The sequence below is a fragment of the Fopius arisanus genome, unplaced genomic scaffold (assembly GCF_000806365.1).
Source record: "Fopius arisanus strain USDA-PBARC FA_bdor unplaced genomic scaffold, ASM80636v1 scaffold00020, whole genome shotgun sequence".
NCBI classification, from domain to species: domain Eukaryota; kingdom Metazoa; phylum Arthropoda; class Insecta; order Hymenoptera; family Braconidae; genus Fopius; species Fopius arisanus.
Window position 1 is genome coordinate 847,508 of NW_011887759.1, and position 18,545 is coordinate 866,052.

General features: G+C 40.3%; 1 protein-coding gene across 4 annotated transcripts in view; it reads left to right on the plus strand.

Annotated features, from left to right (window-relative positions):
• Positions 1–17,625, plus strand: part of GluRIB (Glutamate receptor IB) — a 152,435-nt gene extending 134,810 nt beyond the window's left edge. For all 4 annotated transcript variants that reach the window (XM_011301109.1, XM_011301111.1, XM_011301110.1 and 1 more), the window contains 15 exons: positions 3,760–3,892; positions 6,631–6,751; positions 8,004–8,168; positions 8,295–8,510; positions 10,064–10,171; positions 10,464–10,574; positions 10,953–11,073; positions 11,156–11,250; positions 12,446–12,669; positions 12,750–12,962; positions 14,472–14,670; positions 14,852–15,096; positions 15,372–15,615; positions 15,689–15,763; positions 17,537–17,625. In XM_011301109.1, coding sequence (XP_011299411.1) covers positions 3,760–3,892; positions 6,631–6,751; positions 8,004–8,168; positions 8,295–8,510; positions 10,064–10,171; positions 10,464–10,574; positions 10,953–11,073; positions 11,156–11,250; positions 12,446–12,669; positions 12,750–12,962; positions 14,472–14,670; positions 14,852–15,096; positions 15,372–15,615; positions 15,689–15,763; positions 17,537–17,611 — 2,345 coding nt within the window. In that variant the 3' untranslated portion in view covers positions 17,612–17,625. The remainder of the gene's footprint in view (positions 1–3,759; positions 3,893–6,630; positions 6,752–8,003; positions 8,169–8,294; positions 8,511–10,063; positions 10,172–10,463; positions 10,575–10,952; positions 11,074–11,155; positions 11,251–12,445; positions 12,670–12,749; positions 12,963–14,471; positions 14,671–14,851; positions 15,097–15,371; positions 15,616–15,688; positions 15,764–17,536) is intronic.
• Positions 17,626–18,545: the final 920 nt, after the last annotated feature.

Sequence of the window (18,545 nt, forward strand, 5' to 3'; positions counted from 1 at the left end):
AGCTATCACACGGGCTGTCCAATATCATCGGATTAAGCCATTTAGGGGTGTGAGGGAGAAATAGTTGTTTAGGATGAGGATGACCGACGTCGTCCTCGGTTTTATCGGGTACAGGTGCAGTATGGCCAGCAACACCTGCTACCATTCAGGAATTCTCTCGCTCATGAACACCTTTATCACGTGCAGACATGACGACGGACAGAGATTGATTATTTAGAGTGACTGTCGGTGACGTGCTGTTGGAAATGCATCTTCAGTTCGGATTATCCGCTGCTCATTCAACGTTCATTATTTCTGTTAACACCATTCTGTTATTTATTTTTTTTATTGTTTCATAGAAATTCAATCGTCATTCTAATTGAAAGCATTGCACATAATACCATGAAATAACAGTTGGAAATTTCCTCTCGAATTAGAGACTCCGTACGTCAGGTTTATGTGAGGGACGAGGGAGAATCCCTTCCGCCTTATGTCTCATGAAGCGAAATAGACAGGATTGTCAACGTACACCACATCAGACGGATTTACTCTCTCACTCCGCTCAATTTCTACTCGTCTTTGGGTACATATTCAACGTTGGAGGAAATCTTTGCCTTCACTCAGACCTAAAACCACATCTGTCATGTTACTTCAATGGGAATACAGGGAGAGAAATGTGTAACCAGATACGGATGAACAAGATCGACTTGACTAATTCCGGGTCTAGCCAATTTCAAGTGTTCTTGATCTATTCGAATCCACCCACAGCTTTCACATTTTCTTTAACGAGCAATCAATGTCCTCGGAAATGTCCAAGGTTCAGGGACGATGAGGCTGTGGTAGGGATAAAAACCAGGTCGATCTTGCAAACTGTGGACATTTAGTTCTCTGTACTTTACTTGAAATTTCATAAAAGCTGGACAAACTGATTCAACATTTTTATGATTTTTCTTGGCTGGGAGAAAACAGATGTAAAGATTCTCAATTGAAAGCGTAGAAGACAAATGCGGGTAATAAATAAATTTAATGGCTCCACCCTGGAATTGAAAGAAAATGAACATGAAGTTGAAACCATAAATTTAATGTGGGGAAAAATATGACGATAAGCCACGACACCAGCAATCTCGAGAGGGAGAAAGGTGGTCGATGTATAATGCCTCCGTCCAACTTCCACCACCGGAAGCCGGAATATTTTTCTGGCATTGGCCAACGCCATCAGAGAGGGCTTCCTTCCTGACACATACAACGATGAAAATTTTCCCCCGGCCCTCGCCGGCCCTCACCGGAGGATTGACACAAAGGAGAAATTCGAATGAGAAACGGCGCTCTCAATACACGACTTCGATAAGCAAATGCAAAGAGGAAACCTTTATCATACAAATTTTCCACTTTGATCTTCAATACCAATGGTAAATAGGTATCACGCATTACGCCGACTCTGTCATTCCCATGCCAAAGTACCATTCACCATTCAATAAATAATCCCAACTGTTTATACATCCCTCGGCAGCACAAAGACGTTAAAAATCCGAATATTTTCAAACTCTCAGAGAAGTCATGCAATTTAGCCATTTTATTTACCACACCTCTTCAGTTTTTTCAACAATTTCGGAAACATTTGCTCGAAACTTTTCCGCCCGCTGGACTTTTACTCCCGAAATATATTGGAAAAAGTTTTCGTGCGCTGAAGCACTGATGAATTTCCCAAGGGATTTTTGAACAGAAATAAATAAAAAAAAAAATAAAAAAAACTGGAGGAATGGACTTTTACGTCGTGGGGTGTGTACCGTCGAAAAGCCGGCGGCGGTCATACGGAGCGTGTGCACGCTTTGGCTGAGGTTTGGGAGGGGGGAAAAAATGTACAAAACGAGTTAACAAGGGGGTAGGAGGGGGTGAAAAAAAAAACCGAAGTATACACTTTGTCGGCCTTTGTTCCACGCGAACGAGCCGCGTGCGTTGTAACTTCGGGCTCGTTAACCCAGTCATCAGTATATATCCGTGGCTGATATAGGTGGGTTAAAAAAAATGAGGTTAACCCATAAACACCGGTTGCCAACAACTTCCCAGGACTTGAATTGTCCATGCCGCCGTCAGTCTACCATTCCACAACCCCTCGAACATGTACCATCATATTTCAATTACCTCCTTAAGAAAAAATCTATCCCTCATTTTTCTCCATTGCGTTGATGTGACATTAAAGATAATCGTATTCCAAATTCATTTCTTATTATTTTGATAGTGAATATGAATATTTCGAGTTATCATGTATGCGGGGAATAGAATCCAGGGAAATAGATGGCGAGTGCAAGAGGGAGAGAGTTCTCTGCCGATAAATTACGAGCCAGCGGGTACATCATGTGCAATCATGCGCATAACTTTACAAAGACATACACGCACTGGTGGGTCCCATGGGCGCAGTCGCCTTTACATCTTCTTATAAATATATGCGAGAATATATGTAGGGTTTCAGCTCCATTTGTATTGACACAGAATTTGGGATGGAATTGCAGAACAGAATACAGTGGATATAACTCAAAGAATCGTCAAGCTTTCAATTCTATTTTATTCTAGGAATTCGAAGTAATCAATATTCAGGTGAAATGATTTCATATAAATAATCTGCTGGCTCTTTGAGAAAAAAATGAAATTATGAAATGAAGTGAAATATTTGTTATGCCATAAGCGCAGCCGTTTATTTGGAATTCAATTTTTTTTTTCCTCTTCTCGATTACGATAAAGCCTCAAGTAAAACGACATAGTCAATGAACTCGATACTTAAATGATCTTGCAAACTTTATCACTTCAACTTTCTCCATTTCAATTGCAGTCAACCGTCGTTAGAAAATTAAACTTGAATTTTCCACCCTCTCGTAATGCCCTGAAACAGTCGTTTGACACCAGTGAAGTACAAGTACTGTCACATTATCCACTGGAAAATTTCAGTAATACCCGAGAAAAGTTAATGCCACTCTAACAAGATTCCACACAAAACCTCTTCACCCACTGCACATGAAAAGATATAGAAGAGTATAACAGTGTGAGTACGGGTTAGACCTAGTCCTCTGTACCTCTTTCACTCACCTCCTCCCCCATCCTCATGGATGAACCCTTTTCCCCTCGTCCAACATTGCCCATGGAGCGGATGACGAACGAAGGGAAGAAGTCCCGAAGCGCAATTAATTAAAACTTTACTCCAGCTTGGCAACACGAGGGGCCACTGGGATCCTCTTTCCCCTCACAATCTTCGTGCTGTCGAGCATAAGAAAGCCTCATACAGTGGATTTAATGACGATGCGTAGCTTAGAAAATACAGTTGCTCCATTGAACACCTCCGTTATCGTCGAGATAACGGGCTCATTAATACGTCACCTGATTGGATCAAAAATACCAGAAAAACATCCGTAATGATTTCGATAAAGCTCTAATTATCGTCCACAGTTTGCCAATGCCTCCATTCATCATTATTAACGTTAGGCTTGATTCAATTACCAATTATTCTCGTATTACTGTCTACACCAACGAATTTTACAGTAGAACTGGTCTGACTCACATGCTCCATGGGCGTGATATTAATAGAATGGCGGGTTTCTAGGGGTGGCCATTCACCAGGAAGTATTGTTGATCATTGCTATCTGCATGTGACTCGTTGATGAAATTGACGCAGGCATTATTTCCATAATTACTGACGTCCTGTCAGCGTTTAGTTGGATTGAGTGTCATTTCAACTGGCGTCATCGATGCTGATTTTTATTTTTCACGGTGCTTTCGTTTTATTTTCAGGTTTATTGAGACTTCAGCAGATTTATCAAGGATTGCGACCTGGAAATGAATCCTTTCAAGTGGATACAGTGAAGAGGATACAGAATACTTCAGAAGCATTAGATTTTTTAAGGACGTTGGAGGAGCTCAATCGGTGAGATATTTTACAATATTTAAATTGACTATGAAAAGTGTACTTTAAAAAAGTCAAATGGATTTATAAGACAATTATCATTCCCGGTGAATTCGTAATTGCGCAAACATCTCGAGAACTCAACTATCCACAAAGTTTATACGTATTTAAAAAACACTCAACGGTAATTACATTGTTTGATCAAAAGAAACCTATAAATGCATGATAAAGACGTAGAACTCCGTGTAATAAAAGCCGAAGAGGTAAAATAAATGGAACTAAAAAAGAAACGGAAAAAGAGCGATGTTTTACGTAGCTCGCTGCTCATTTCTGGCCGCGGAGGGTTTGCATTATTCAAAATGCCATCTTTCTCCTCCCCCTCTGCACCAACTTTTTTTTTTCCCGCCAACAGCATCATCTCTGCCATTTCCACAGCGTGCCCAGTACCTTTATCATCACTGTCTGACAGTCCTCGAATAATATATACCATTAAATTAGCGGCCACACAAAGGACTCATTTTTCCACTGTGCATACTGGAGCGTACACTTCGTGTGGAAATGGCATGACTTTGATATGCATATACGTGTCGAATGTTCCCCATCGCATCAGCAATATTTGCTGTGACACTGCAGGACAGGTACACGTGGCCCTCGGGGTAGAGAAAAATAAATAAATGTCGGGTTATTCTTTGATATTTGTAGATCAAATAAAACTCCCCTGTAACGAACTATTTTTCATCGCCGAAAAACATAATTTTGTCAACACGTCAGCAATTGCGGTGCTAAACTGAATAATTAGAAATTAAACCGGTTGAGCTATTATCCCGGGAATTGCCGGAAAATTCAGTGACATGTACAAATGCGAGAGCGTAGGAAACTACCGTGCAAAATCGCCACAGCATCGGTCATGATTCCCTTCAGCAATTTCTTGAAGTCAAAAGACCCATCTGACTCCCTGGGTTGGCTGCAAGTTTCCTATATGTAGTCAGGAAATGGAGACTAAGTCACTTGCCTAATCGTGTCAAACTCGCACACACCAGGAATTCACGAGTTCGCAGTGCGCCGTCTGAGTTTCTATATAACTTTACAATGAACTAAACTAATGTCAAACTCCCATTCACCGAATGAATCATGATCCCGGGTATCGAGTCAATGATGTGACACAACTAATGTGAAACTCCAATTGAGATGTTGAAACATTGATAACAACCAGAATTATGAAACGGCAACGATCGAATGTACCACATCAGATCTATCCAATTGAACCTCCCAACTCCGACCTCATTGCTGCGAGTTGAATCCACAATGAAGACAATTATCTCGTACGAGTGGAAGTGAATTCAACACGTGTGTCCATTAAATCCGAAACAATGAGGTAGAATGGAGAACTAATATTTCAATGGATGCACCCTATCCTCCAAGTTTACTGCTTACCTGGCATCGTAACGTTGTAGACAGTGACCCACTGTTGGATACCACTCCCTCTGATAGAGTATTGCGATGAGATGTACACCATTTCTATGTGCACATAATATCTGCCATGAAACACTGGAAGCTTTCACCGAGTCCCACGTCCAAGCCGACGAAACTCGATGTGGTGGTTCAGACAATCCTAATATCATGCAACAAACATTTAATTGTATCCATGATACATTGTAATGCTGAAACAGCCGAACTAATGACAAGTGAAACATGACAATGATCTAGGAAAAAAGAAAAATATTTCTGGTCCGAGAAATGCGTTAGTCCTGAGTACAAGTACCCTTTGCACTAATCAATGGCTATTTTTTTTTTGTGCACCATAAATTTTCCATGGTACAGTGGTGTATAGCAAAGGTACCCTGGGGGTATAACTTTTGTCGTTACAACAAGCCCGAAATTTGATACGTCGAACTCAGCGGGCCGTCCACTAAAGCCATAAACAGTTCGTTATACTCGGTTGGTGCAGAGTTGTAACTTTGCGGGGGCCAATTGAGCCAGACTCGAGAAGGAGGAGAAGAAGGAGCGAGAGGCGAGGAAAAGTGAGACATATCCCAATTTGGAGCAAGAGAGGATAGTAAGCGCAACAGCAGCAAACGACGCCGTTGAGATACGAGTCTGACGCTTTTACAGAAAATGTAGGAGAGGGTTAAAGGAGGTGAAATGCGCTACCGTAGTGCCTTGCATCTGCGTTCTCTATTCCACAGGCCAGTTGAAATTCTCCGTGGTCCTTTACACCCTTTCCACCCTTTACTCCCCTTTGTTTCAGTACCTTTGCCCTCATTTAACTCCACCATCACTGGCCCAGAGCCTCCCACCCGAAAATTTCTACTTGGAAACGCATTAGCACTAATGTTGAATCCACTAAAACCCATCTCCTCTATTCACTGATGCTTCTGCACCAATGAATGCGGTAATTTACCAGATACAGTTTAAGTATTTGAATCAGTGACCGGTGTAACTACCGCGGTATAATACTGTTCGGTGATTACCTGGCCAAGTGAAATTACAGCGAATTGTTCAACTGTCCGTCTCTGGCTATCCATTTGTTGACCATGCATGCATGCTCTACGATCGTTAATCCAGAATGACCAACTCGTCTGCAAGATAATTAAGAGTGACTTGAAACGCGTACAAAAGAGGTTCAACGTGGGGTTGTGCTGCTCCATTCGCTTTGACGTGCCATTTTTATCCCGTCCGAGAATTATTCGTTATCCTTTTCTCTCCTAGACTTTGGCGTTGTGCTCATTTTAATTATTCTCACTTCTCATTGTTCAAAGGTGGAGCTCCAAATACGTCGTGCTAGACTGTCCCACTGACATGGCAAAGGACATCGTGGTCAGTCATGTGAGAGATATTGCACTTGGGAAGAGAACTTATCATTATCTACTCAGTGGACTGGTGAGCTAATGAAGATATATTAAATTCTTCGTCTTTGCTTCCTCTTCCGGCTTCATTCTTCGGGAATTTTATTTCGATTCTGCACGTTCATATCAACCGGTTCAATGGTGTCGGTCACGTAACGCATTTTTAACAAACCCGTTCTTCTTCATTAATGAATTCACGTCACGGGCGTTTTTATCTCCGATGAGAGGGTTAATTTTTTCCACTCCGTCCCATTTCATCCCCCAGAATTCACGCAGTGGTCTCGTATTTCATGGGTTGACACAGCCTTTTTTTTTCGTTTATTTTTTTCATTTAGGGGAGCGGGGATGTTCGTTTAAAAGTTTAAACGCTCGTGGGGAATTAAATTGTAAACGTGGGTGTATCGTTGCGTATGTAAATATCCGGAGAAATATGAACCGAGTCAGCTTTCTCAATTTCAAGAAATTTTACCTCGTCTCTGGTCTAATTGGTGGTGCTGAGGCTGATAGGGTAGGAAGAAAAATATTTGCTTGAGGGTTTTCCTCTCGCGAACAGCGAAATAATTCATGAGACACATTTATGGTGGGCCTGAGGGGATTTATTCGGTCAAATATGACTGGGTGTTTTCGTTTTTCATTCTGGTCTGTGAATAATATGGCTGATTGATGATTGGAATGGGCGAGTCAGGGTTTTTCATCTCCTCTGTGCTGATTTACTGCCACTCCTCTGTACGCGACGAACGGTATTAATGCGATTATTGAGATTGGATTGCCCGACGCACCCTTTGACTCTTAGGTATGACAGGGAAAGGGTTTTCGGCCAATCCCCAGAGGGTAATTCTATTTCCGAGGGAGGCTTAACTATTACGCATTGAGGGTTCTCGTAAAATGTCATTTTTTCTCCGAGACGAACGTAAAAGATCGCGTCATTTTTCCCCCTAGGACAGAAGAACTCGCCAATTTTTTTATGAAATTCACGTCGAACTACCCTGAAAAGAAACAAGTTTTTTTTTTCATTCATGCGTGGTATGTAGGATTTTCGGCGTGTTCTCTTCGACCGGTGGATGAATTTTTTTCTCTCAGTGCACACGAGTTCTTACTCTATCGTCAAATGAAAATTGATATAAGCGCGAATTGCTTGAAAAGTCTTGATTGAGATGCTCTTGGATATTTACCGAGTGTCCGCAATTTCTCCGAAAAATCACCAACAATTTTAGTTGGAAAGTGCTTTGTCGAGAGATAGCCGCGTAAGTGCATCACCTTGTACTTGACTTTCTCCATATAATCAGATAATGGACGAGCGTTGGGAGAGCGAAGTGATTGAGTACGGTGCCATCAACATCACTGGTTTTCGTCTCATCGACATAAGTCGACGTCCTGTCAAAGACTTCCTCGAGAACTGGCGCCGACTCGATACAGTGAACTTTCCTGGAGCTGGACGTGACTCAATTTCCGTATGTATATTGAATCATTCATACTCGATAACAATTTCTTTTCACCTCGTTTTGCCATCACTCTGACATTTCAAATTGACTCGTCCCTCGATACACATGGAAATAAACTTGTTGATGAAAACACAGGCGCAGGCGGCACTGATGTATGATGCAGTTCTCATGCTGGTGGAGGCCTTCAATAAGTTCCTGAAGAAGAAGACAGATCGGAGTAATCCCAAGAGACCGGGTGTACCGAGTGGTGTGCAGCCATCCAATGTCAGTAGTCCACTCGATTGTAACCCGAGGGATGATTTAGTTACACCCTGGGAATATGGCGACAAGATTTCTAAATTTCTGAGGAAGGTAAAACAACTTGTGAAAAACTTATTCGCCAATTACTAGAATTATGGAATTTTCCGTAACGATTGCAATGAGTGTGCTATGAATTTAATTAAAATTGCATGGCAATGAAATTCACGATTTTCAGAGTGGAGGATCATTGATATTTGAGGAACCGTTCAAATTTTATAACTCATTATGAAACTTGAACACTCAATTCAATTGGATTTTCCATAGCTTGAAATTGTTTCTGGTGTAGACCAGGAAAGTTGAATTTTATTGAATATTTAAAAAAAAACACTTGATTTTTGAGATTGAAAATAAAAAATAATAATAATAAATAAAATGATTAACGACTGGAAATATCTGTAATGTGATCAAATTAAATAAATGAAAATTTTTTATGGTCAGGGTAACTGCTATAAAAAGCTGAGATCGGCCGATTTTAAATTCTGTCTGTCTGTCTATACGTATATAGACATAGGTGCAATAGAATTTCATGAATTCCTTCATGAATATACAACTTCAATAAAGTCTATTCATCCATATAAATTCAAACCAAATTCATTACCGTATTTGTTAGATTGGAAATCCTGTCATTCTTTGTCCAATCACAATATATTGCTTTTATGAGTTTTTTTTCAACATTTTTATGAAAATGCAAAACATATTTGGTATATTTTTCAAAATAAACATTTTTTCATACGGATTTGGGGGCATTGATCAAAGGGTCTCCTCAATCGAAGCAGGTGAAAGTAAAAATAAGGATGGAGTGTGATGCTTTAAGTACTCTAGTTGATACAATTTATCCGGATATAGTTATTCGACGCCGGAAATAACCAACTCTGTAACAGGGATACTCGAGACATTATCACTGGCGCCAGATGCGACCATTGGCCGTGTCTTACCGAAGCGCGTGTCGTTTCTACTAGCCATATACCCCATCCCAATTTCCGCGTATAACCGCCGTCTGACCAATATCGAGCGTGACCACTAGCGACCCTATATGGCCTACCACTCGATCGTACCGAAGTGTGGTCTATCTGCGAATTCTCCCGACTCGTTAATTTCAATAAAATACCTCTCCTTTCCTCCAATCACTATTATTTTCATTCAATTCCCTTGGTTTGATGGGCAAAAAATGAGAAAAAAGCGGTGGGGAAAAAAACAATCCTTGTGGAAAGACCTTTGGTTTACTGGTCCGAAGGTTGCAGACGACGAGTAATAAGACCCTCCAACTCACCCCAACTGCTCCCACTATTTCTGATTCTTTTGTACTCTGTAGAAAACAGTAATTCTTTTTGTTTCGGTAGAGAAAACGCGTCGGATCGAGAACCCAACTGCCTCTGTATCTGCGGTTGACAGTAATTGGCATTTCTCCTGGCCACCAATGGAATTCCACCCGACTGCCCCCCTTACCAATGAAAAATTTTTCCCCAAAAGAGCAAATATATCTGGATACTGTAACCTAGCGAACAGTCAAGCCCTTCTTCATGTTTTTTCAGGACGTTTGGACCTGTCGATATCAGGCAAATCGACACAAGGAATATTTTTTCACTCGGTTATTTATCTTACAGGCGGATTTCGAGGGTCTTACTGGGCCCATACGTTTCAACAATGACAGTCGTAGACATAATTATACACTCCATGTTGTTGAGATGACAGTGAACAGTGCCATGGTCAAGGTGAGTGATTCGCTCAGAGCGAAAACAAAAACACCGATCAAGTATTCACGCGATTTATCGTCGTTCGTGATTATGTTCATATTGAAAGGTCCGTTGCGTGTACTTATAGTTTTAGAGATATCGGCACTTGCGTGATCTCAATTATACTTTCTTTTTCTAATTGCAAATTTTTGTAAATAATCGAAACCTTCAATTAAGACCGTACGCGTTTATAGTCGACCCCCTTTTTGTCAGTGCATACGAATTATTGTACTGACGATGAATATAATTGTATGATGTAAAATGATAATAGGTTGCTGAGTGGACGGACGAGGCTGGCTTCCAACCCATTACAGCTAAATACGTACGACTGCCTACTCAGGAAATTGAAAAAAATAAAACGTACATCGTGACGACGATGCTGGTGAGTCAAACGAGGCGAATGGCCAGAACCACCATCCACAAAACGAGGCCATAAATATTTATGATCGAGTCCCCGCCTCTCTAAAAGTTAAACCATCACCCCTCCACTCTCCTATCCATCCCCAACCCCCAGGATTTTCCACTTCACTTATCTTGCATACTCTCAATTTCGTCTCTTTCTTCTCTCTCTCTCTCTCTCCCTGTTCCCCTCTACTTTTCATTTTTTTTTTGCATGGGGAATGAATGAATTTATTCGCATTACTCATATTCACATATATCCTGAAGAATTTTTGAAGAATTTATGAGGCCTTGACTACTTACAAAGCTTGTCATATCAAGATTCCTGACATATTATCGTTTTCATGGGTTCTCATAACAGGAGGAGCCATTCATGATGTTGAAAAAACCCGAGGTAGGAAAGATACTAGTTGGAAATGACAGATTTGAGGGATACTGCAAAGACCTTGCGGACCTGATAGCCCAACAACTTGGAATAAAATGTGAATTTCTATTTTTATCATATACAGTCTATCTTACTCGGAGAATAAAAAAGCCTATAAAATTGTTTTTATGAATTCTCAGACGAACTTAAGCCTGTGGAGGATGGCAAGTACGGCTCAGAGAATCCGGATGTACAGGGTGGATGGGATGGAATGGTTGGCGAGCTAATCAGAAAGGTGAATGAAATAATTCATTGAAGATAATTCCATACCATGTAATCAAACATCAGGTAACATCATCGAATGGGTAGAGGGTAGGTGAAGGAGTCCAGAGCCTGTGGCTTTGAGTGAATCCCCTACGATTCTTGATGGGTTGTTACTTGGCCAAGGAAGGTATTATTGATCGTTCTTCTCCCCGCGTTACCACCCTTGTAAGCCCACCTCCGAAGCCCGCCCAAAACAAGGGCAAAGACCACCCTGTTTTACCCGCGAATGTGTTGGAAGATGTGGGATTCCCCCAGCAGAGGTCCAGGACTATAGTAAAGCAGGCGCTCCCACCATCTACCAGTAAATCGTACAACCTCACTGGCTCTACCTTAACTCACTCCACTTTATTTTTGAAATTCAACCAATAGCCCTGGTGAACACTGAATAAACAATTGCACTGAGTATTCCATCGATAATTGAACATGGAACATGGCTCGATATATCTCGTGCCGGAGATAAGCCAGATTATATCTGACCGAAGTTTGATTAAATTCCAGAGCTCGGCTTTATTAATATTCCCCAGCATCGCATCGACGTTATTTCCAAGTAATTTCATTGAGGGCTTTCTGGGCTCCATGTGTATCGCAAACCCCTTCCTCTACTTCACAGAAATAATGGTATTATCATTGCACATGGTTTTGAATAGAGTTGAAGCTCAACTCCTCTTTGGAGCGCATAAGGTTATTTAGAATTTTGGAAGGGGTATTTATGAAGCTACATGTGAGGGATGGAAAAGCTAGTCACGTATTTACCCCTTCGTTTCATCTATGCGCATGTTGTGAAATCATTTAACACCGGTTGTACATGATCAATTGCATACGGCGTTGCGCATAATCATTAGGTGGTACTGGTAATTTAATCAGTTCACTTTAGCTACAGACTACAACTAACTCAACATCGCCAGATTATAACTCAATAGTTTTTACGCATGTGCGCATCGCAGATTACGTGCGTGCAAGTAATGCACGCTCAACTTCTCTCATCACGATATTCTTGGAATATATTCCGTTAATTTACATTTTCTTAATTGGCTTTCGGTTTAAAACTGTTCCGGGCATTGAAATCATCGCAATATATCGTTGAATAATTATTATTTATATCGCAATATATCGAATAATAATTATTATATTATTTATGAATCGATACTCTGTCTTTACTCACTCAGGAGTCCGATCTGGCAATAGCTTCAATGACCATCACTTCAGAGAGAGAACGAGTAATTGATTTCACAAAGCCGTTCATGTCCCTCGGCATCAGTATCATGATAAAAAAGCCGATAAAGCAAAAACCAGGGGTCTTCAGCTTTCTCAATCCTCTGAGTAAAGAAATTTGGGTGTGCGTTATATTCTCGTACATCGGTGTATCCATTGTTCTCTTCATTGTATCAAGGTACTGTAATATTCCGAGATTAATATCATTCGTGTAATGCGGTAATGAAGTCTGTATATTCACGAGGTATTTAATTACAGATTTTCACCGTACGAGTGGCGAGTGATCCAACTAAATGGAGGTAGTGATCCATCAATGGTTGGAAGAGGTGACCCGAGCCTGCAACATCCTCATAGCCAGCAAGCTTCACTCCATGCCCCAGCACCCTGCATGGCCAATGATTTCAGCATGCTCAACAGTATGTGGTTCTCATTAGGTGCTTTTATGCAACAGGGCTGTGATATTTCGCCGAGGTAAATGACTCACCTTCGTTACGGTCTAGATGTTCATTAACATCGCCATAGCCACTCCCGGGGAATAAAATGAAAATTCAAAGAAACCGCGGTTTTTTTGGATTTGAGGCGAGTTTCGTCCGTCTATAATTATGATACATATGATCATCATTGTATTCGATAAAAAAAATTAATAACAATGTATTCGCCATGTTGCAATTTTGTGAATAATTACAATATATAAACATTTTTTAAAAATATTTTTGTGCAGATATTATAGTTAGACAAAAAGAGAACTGGTTCGTTAAGAATAATTAGAACCCGTCCGACGTTTTATTCCATCCGTCAAAAATAATTGTAGACCTTTTTGATGGTTTTATTATAATTATTGAAAGATTCACTGGGCAAAATCTCTTTCAAGGTAGAATGAGTTCAGCCTCTAAGACTGTAAAAAAATTACTTGGAGTTCATTGGTAGAACTCTCGTCAACGAGGCAATTCAACTTTCTCTTTATGCGTAACAAGAAAAGCGCATTACCGTCTGAGTGATCTCTTACAGAAGGATAAATTAGCTCGTCGAGTGAATGTTCTTCGTAAATGGGCTCCATTAACGACAAATATCAAAATCTTTTTTTTTTTTCATTGAGCTTTTTTTTACGAATGTAGACCAGCGCGAGAGTGCCAATTAAACGGTACTCTCATCTGATACTTTATGAGTATGCGCGTGATTATATGAGTTTACCCGTATTGATGCAATAAGCCGTGTTCTTATGGCCCACATCACGCCGTATTCATTTCCCCTCAGAATCTCTTCTTTATTTCCTTCCGCAACTGAGAAAAAGATCGAAAGAGTGAGCTTAAGATCCAACTCGAGTGCAATCCCGAGATCGCATTTCGAAGTGCTAGATGAAAGCAGTAGAAGGGCAGAGAAATCTGATCTAAATGGAAAAATGTTGGATATTTCGCGTGAATATTTACTGCAATTATTTTTAATGCGAGCTAATGGAAGAAAAAACGAGTTGAAAAAAAAAATCACAGTTGATAGAAATAATGCACCTGCCTGTTAATTTCGGAATTGTCGGCCCATGAATAGAAATCACTAATACGAATTGCCGATTTTATATTTATTCTATTCTGGCAATGAAGATACCGTGAGAAGACGGAGGGGTAATCATTACGCGAAACTGGGAGACTGGTGGTACCTGCGGCTCAATTAATTTACATTTAGGCGACGTGGGTTGCTCGACGAGCTAGTCTTTTGATTAATGGTTTAAATATTCTCAGTTGGCGATATGAATTGTAAATTCACCAGCAACCTCACCCCATTTCTCACTTTTCAACGATGAAATTCGATGCAAATTCACATTATTAAATACCATCTACCTTTTGCCCCTTCCAGATAACGCCCCGGCGTTTGAACGACGGTTTTTTTTTTCATTCACTTATTATTAAATCTTTCCCGTGGTCTATTTGGCTGACCGAGGTTGCAGATAAAAATAAACTGGGGCAATGTTTTTTTGGGTTGTTTTAGGTCCATGTCGGGGAGAATAGTCGGGTGTGTGTGGTGGTTCTTCACATTAATAATAATATCTTCGTACACTGCAAATCTCGCGGCATTTTTGACAGTGGAGAGGATGGTAACTCCGATAAATTCAGCCGAGGATCTAGCATCACAAACGGAAGTCCAGTATGGAACACTCCATCATGGATCCACATGGGATTTCTTCCGGGTGAGCTCAATGTATATCCATTCGATCTTTCGCCTCGAAATCTCCCAGTGGAAATTAAAAATTCCATGTGAATGATAAAGTAGATGTGAACGGAAAATATACTAGAGTGGGAATTGACTTTCTCGAGATTTCCACTGTGTTGCCGTGTATATACTTGAACGATATATATTTTTTTTTACAGAAATCACAGATCAGTCTGTACAGTAAAATGTGGGAATTTATGAATTCGAGAAAGCACGTTTTTGTCAATACATATGACGAGGGGATCAAAAGGGTGAGACAGAGTAAAGGGAAATACGCATTTCTGATTGAAAGCCCGAAGAATGATTACATCAATGAGAGGGTACCCTGTGATACCATGAAAGTCGGTAGAAATTTGGATTCCAAGGGATTTGGTATTGCAACTCCTGTGGGATCTCCTTTGAAGTGAGTTTCTTTCAGAAGATATTGCCGACAAGCATAGATTTCTTTTAAGTAACGACATTGCAGAGTTCAAGTCCTTGGCTCATCGAATTCACGGACTAATGCGAAAAAATTGAATCCATCAATTTCATCGAATGTCAATGTTGCGTACACACACGCGAAATTAAAAATTTAATTCTTTCCATTTTTGGTGCTTTCCTCAATTTCAACGGCTACAGAGAATTAAAATTAATGGAAAAGCTCAGGGGCTAACGGTATTCTCTGATTTGATTCAACAGGGAAAAGATAAATCTGTCAGTGTTGAGCTTGAAAGAGAGTGGGGAACTGACGAAACTAGTCAACAGATGGTGGTATGACAGGACAGAATGTGGACACGGTGACAAGCAGGATTCGCGAAACGAATTGTCACTGAGCAATGTTGCTGGAATATTTTACATACTCATAACTGGATTACTTCTGGCACTGGCAGTGGCTCTACTTGAATTCTGTTACAAATCCCACACTGAAGCATCGAGAGCAAAGGTAATGGCTGTGAGACTCGTCAAAGAACCATCATTATATTTTTTATTCATTTTACACTGATTGATTTTTTCAGATCCCATTAGCCGATGCCATGAAGGCGAAAGCTCGATTGACAATATCTGGAGCTCGAGACTACGACAATGGCCGGGTAGGTTCTGAATTCCTTTATTAATCCGAATCATCGAGTAATCGTTGTTAAAAGCCCTCGATATCTGTGTCAACTGGCAGTGGAATAAAATGAGAGATTAAATTCCCATTTATGTATTCGAATGGTCGAATAATTCAGCCACGGCTTTAATCATAATTCGATTTATGCGGCTGACATTAAAATCAAACTATCAAAATTCGAATGCAAACAGCCAAATACATTATCAGCCCTATGTGCAATTGGCGTGAGCATAAATGCCCAGTTTGTTCATTTTCCTAACTACAACGGGCACGAAAATTTAATTGCCTCCAGCCAACCCCAGTCCTCTATCCATTTCTCTCTCTCTCGCTTACCTATCGTCAAATTGGCCTCGTTCAATACGAGCCATTTAATCGTCTGTCGTTAAACCGTGAGGCAAGGTCTGAATTCACCCTGATCTACTAAATATCACTGGTTTGATATTTGATCCAATCATCGCGGTAATATTTTATCGATGATAAGTAAACTGTCGAGTGTTACATTGATGGAGAAAAAATGTGAAATAGATTCCAGGGGAATTGTTAATTTTTGTAATAATAATTCAACGACTGAAAATAGCTTTAGAGATTTTGAATATAGTGATAGATGATTAAACACAGGATTTAAACAAAATTAGTATGACCCAAAGAGTACGTGTCATTAGACCACGCTTGGCATGCAATTAGCAGCGTTGATAAACCAATTATATTTGTTTTAATAGTTTGATCGCTGACCGAGTACACCACATGACACATACACAATACTAAGGAAACTCAATGTAATAATAACCCATTTTTATTTTTCAATATTTTAAACATTGATATTTTCAAGGGCTGAGCTGGGCGCTGGATTAAGTTTTTTAGTTCTCCTTTAGTTGATATTAATGTATATTTTGACGTAATCTTGGCCTAATAAATTCAGAGGATAGAGGATATAAACTCAATGGCGATTTTTAGCAGGTGTGAGTTTCCGTTTTCTACTTTTAGTTTTTTTTTCCATTTTTCCTCTAGTGGTACGGACTGCAGAGTTAGACGGAGGATGCATGCGCCTTTTCCGGGACCATATGTGAGTACTCTCACCCTTAATTTAACTTCCCGTTTGAATTTTATTTACTTTTTATCGCTATTCGTCAATTCATTCTACCTCTCAATTAAATTAACCAATTAAATTTCGCGATGAATAATTACAAAATCGCTATTTGATCATTTCTAGTATTTTCTGTGCTTCTGTGCCAATCCTCTTGGACAAATCCCGGCTTTACCCTTCTTAACGTATGCAGAGTATCATAATCCTGTACGAGACTGCACCAAGTATCCTCTACTCGAAATATTCACACTCACACATTTGCATGAGTGAATGACACCGTACGACACGAATATTACACCGATAAAAATATAATCTACTCCATAATTGAAAAAATTCTTCCACTTTAATTCGATTTGTTGCAATCTTCTTCACCGAGCCTAATGACTCACAATTGCACGTCATAATATCATCTAGAACTACTCATTAAGCCTAGACTTTTATTTGGGGAAAAATGACATGAGGTCGAAGACGGATATGACGTCAACACTAACTAGTTCATGACTTTTCACTAGCGTTAAATTGAATTGAACTTTTCATAGCATAAGGCAAGGAAATTATCGATTTCTGTAGCACAAATCAATGTCCGATGAATCAGAATGAAAAGCCTCATCCCCCCCCGTCCCCCCAGCAGCCAACATTTGTCTCTGAATGAAAAACTACATATTTCAGTACTACGCGCCGGCGAACGCGATTGGGAATGCGGAGGGGGATCAGGTGCACAGCAATACTCACACGCAGGTGTAAGTCCATGGTACATGGCAAGTGAAATAACGCCGGATCCATCGCCATCGATATCACTGCCAACACCACCACCGCCACCAAAAAATATTCCACCACCACCGCCACCACCACCCCGACCAGCAAGACGTAGTGTTACCTTTGCTGAATCACCACCAAAAAGTCCAAAGAGCCCGAAGAGCCCTAGAAGTCCCTGGGTATTGCAACGTAAATCGAGTATTGCAACGTTAAATGTGGCAGTGCCATGGACACCGGCAACACCCAGTCACTGGGACAATCGCAAAGCCGAATATGTCACGTAATTATAAGCTATTACACACTGCAACTGCTGTGACGTTTTGGACAGAAGTGGAGAGTTTATTTCCACCCTCGTGTCATGTTCCTCAAATTTTTTTCGCCGTTTATTCCAATGGAATTTTTTTTAGAGGACTCAGCTGTCTACACGGAGCAAAAAATACAGGGAAAAGTACATGACGAGTGACGTAATCATGGGCTAAATCATGATTTCAGTAATTTCTATCTAAAATCATGGTAAACCATAAGAGACGGTTACTAAATGGTATTATTTGATTTTTTTTTCAAATTCCTGAAACTTGCAGTTTTTCGTTAAAAATACGGCAAAATACGTAAAGGTTACTCAATTTCATGTAACTTTTACGAGACTAGAGCTGTACTTTTTACAGTTCTAAGGACGTCACCTCGGCAGTCGTGTTGACTCATCGACACAATAAATATAACAAACCTCTGGTGTACGGGTAAAATTCTTGCCTGACATGCCAGAGGTCGTGAGAAAATACGGTACAGTAAATTTTACGAAACTGATTCGTAAATTTTTCTAGCCGTGAAGTACTTTTCACCGTTCGCCCCACGTTTACGTTTCAAACATTAATTTTTACGGAACTTCTCACATACTTTTTCGAGTATTTTTCTCTCCGTATAG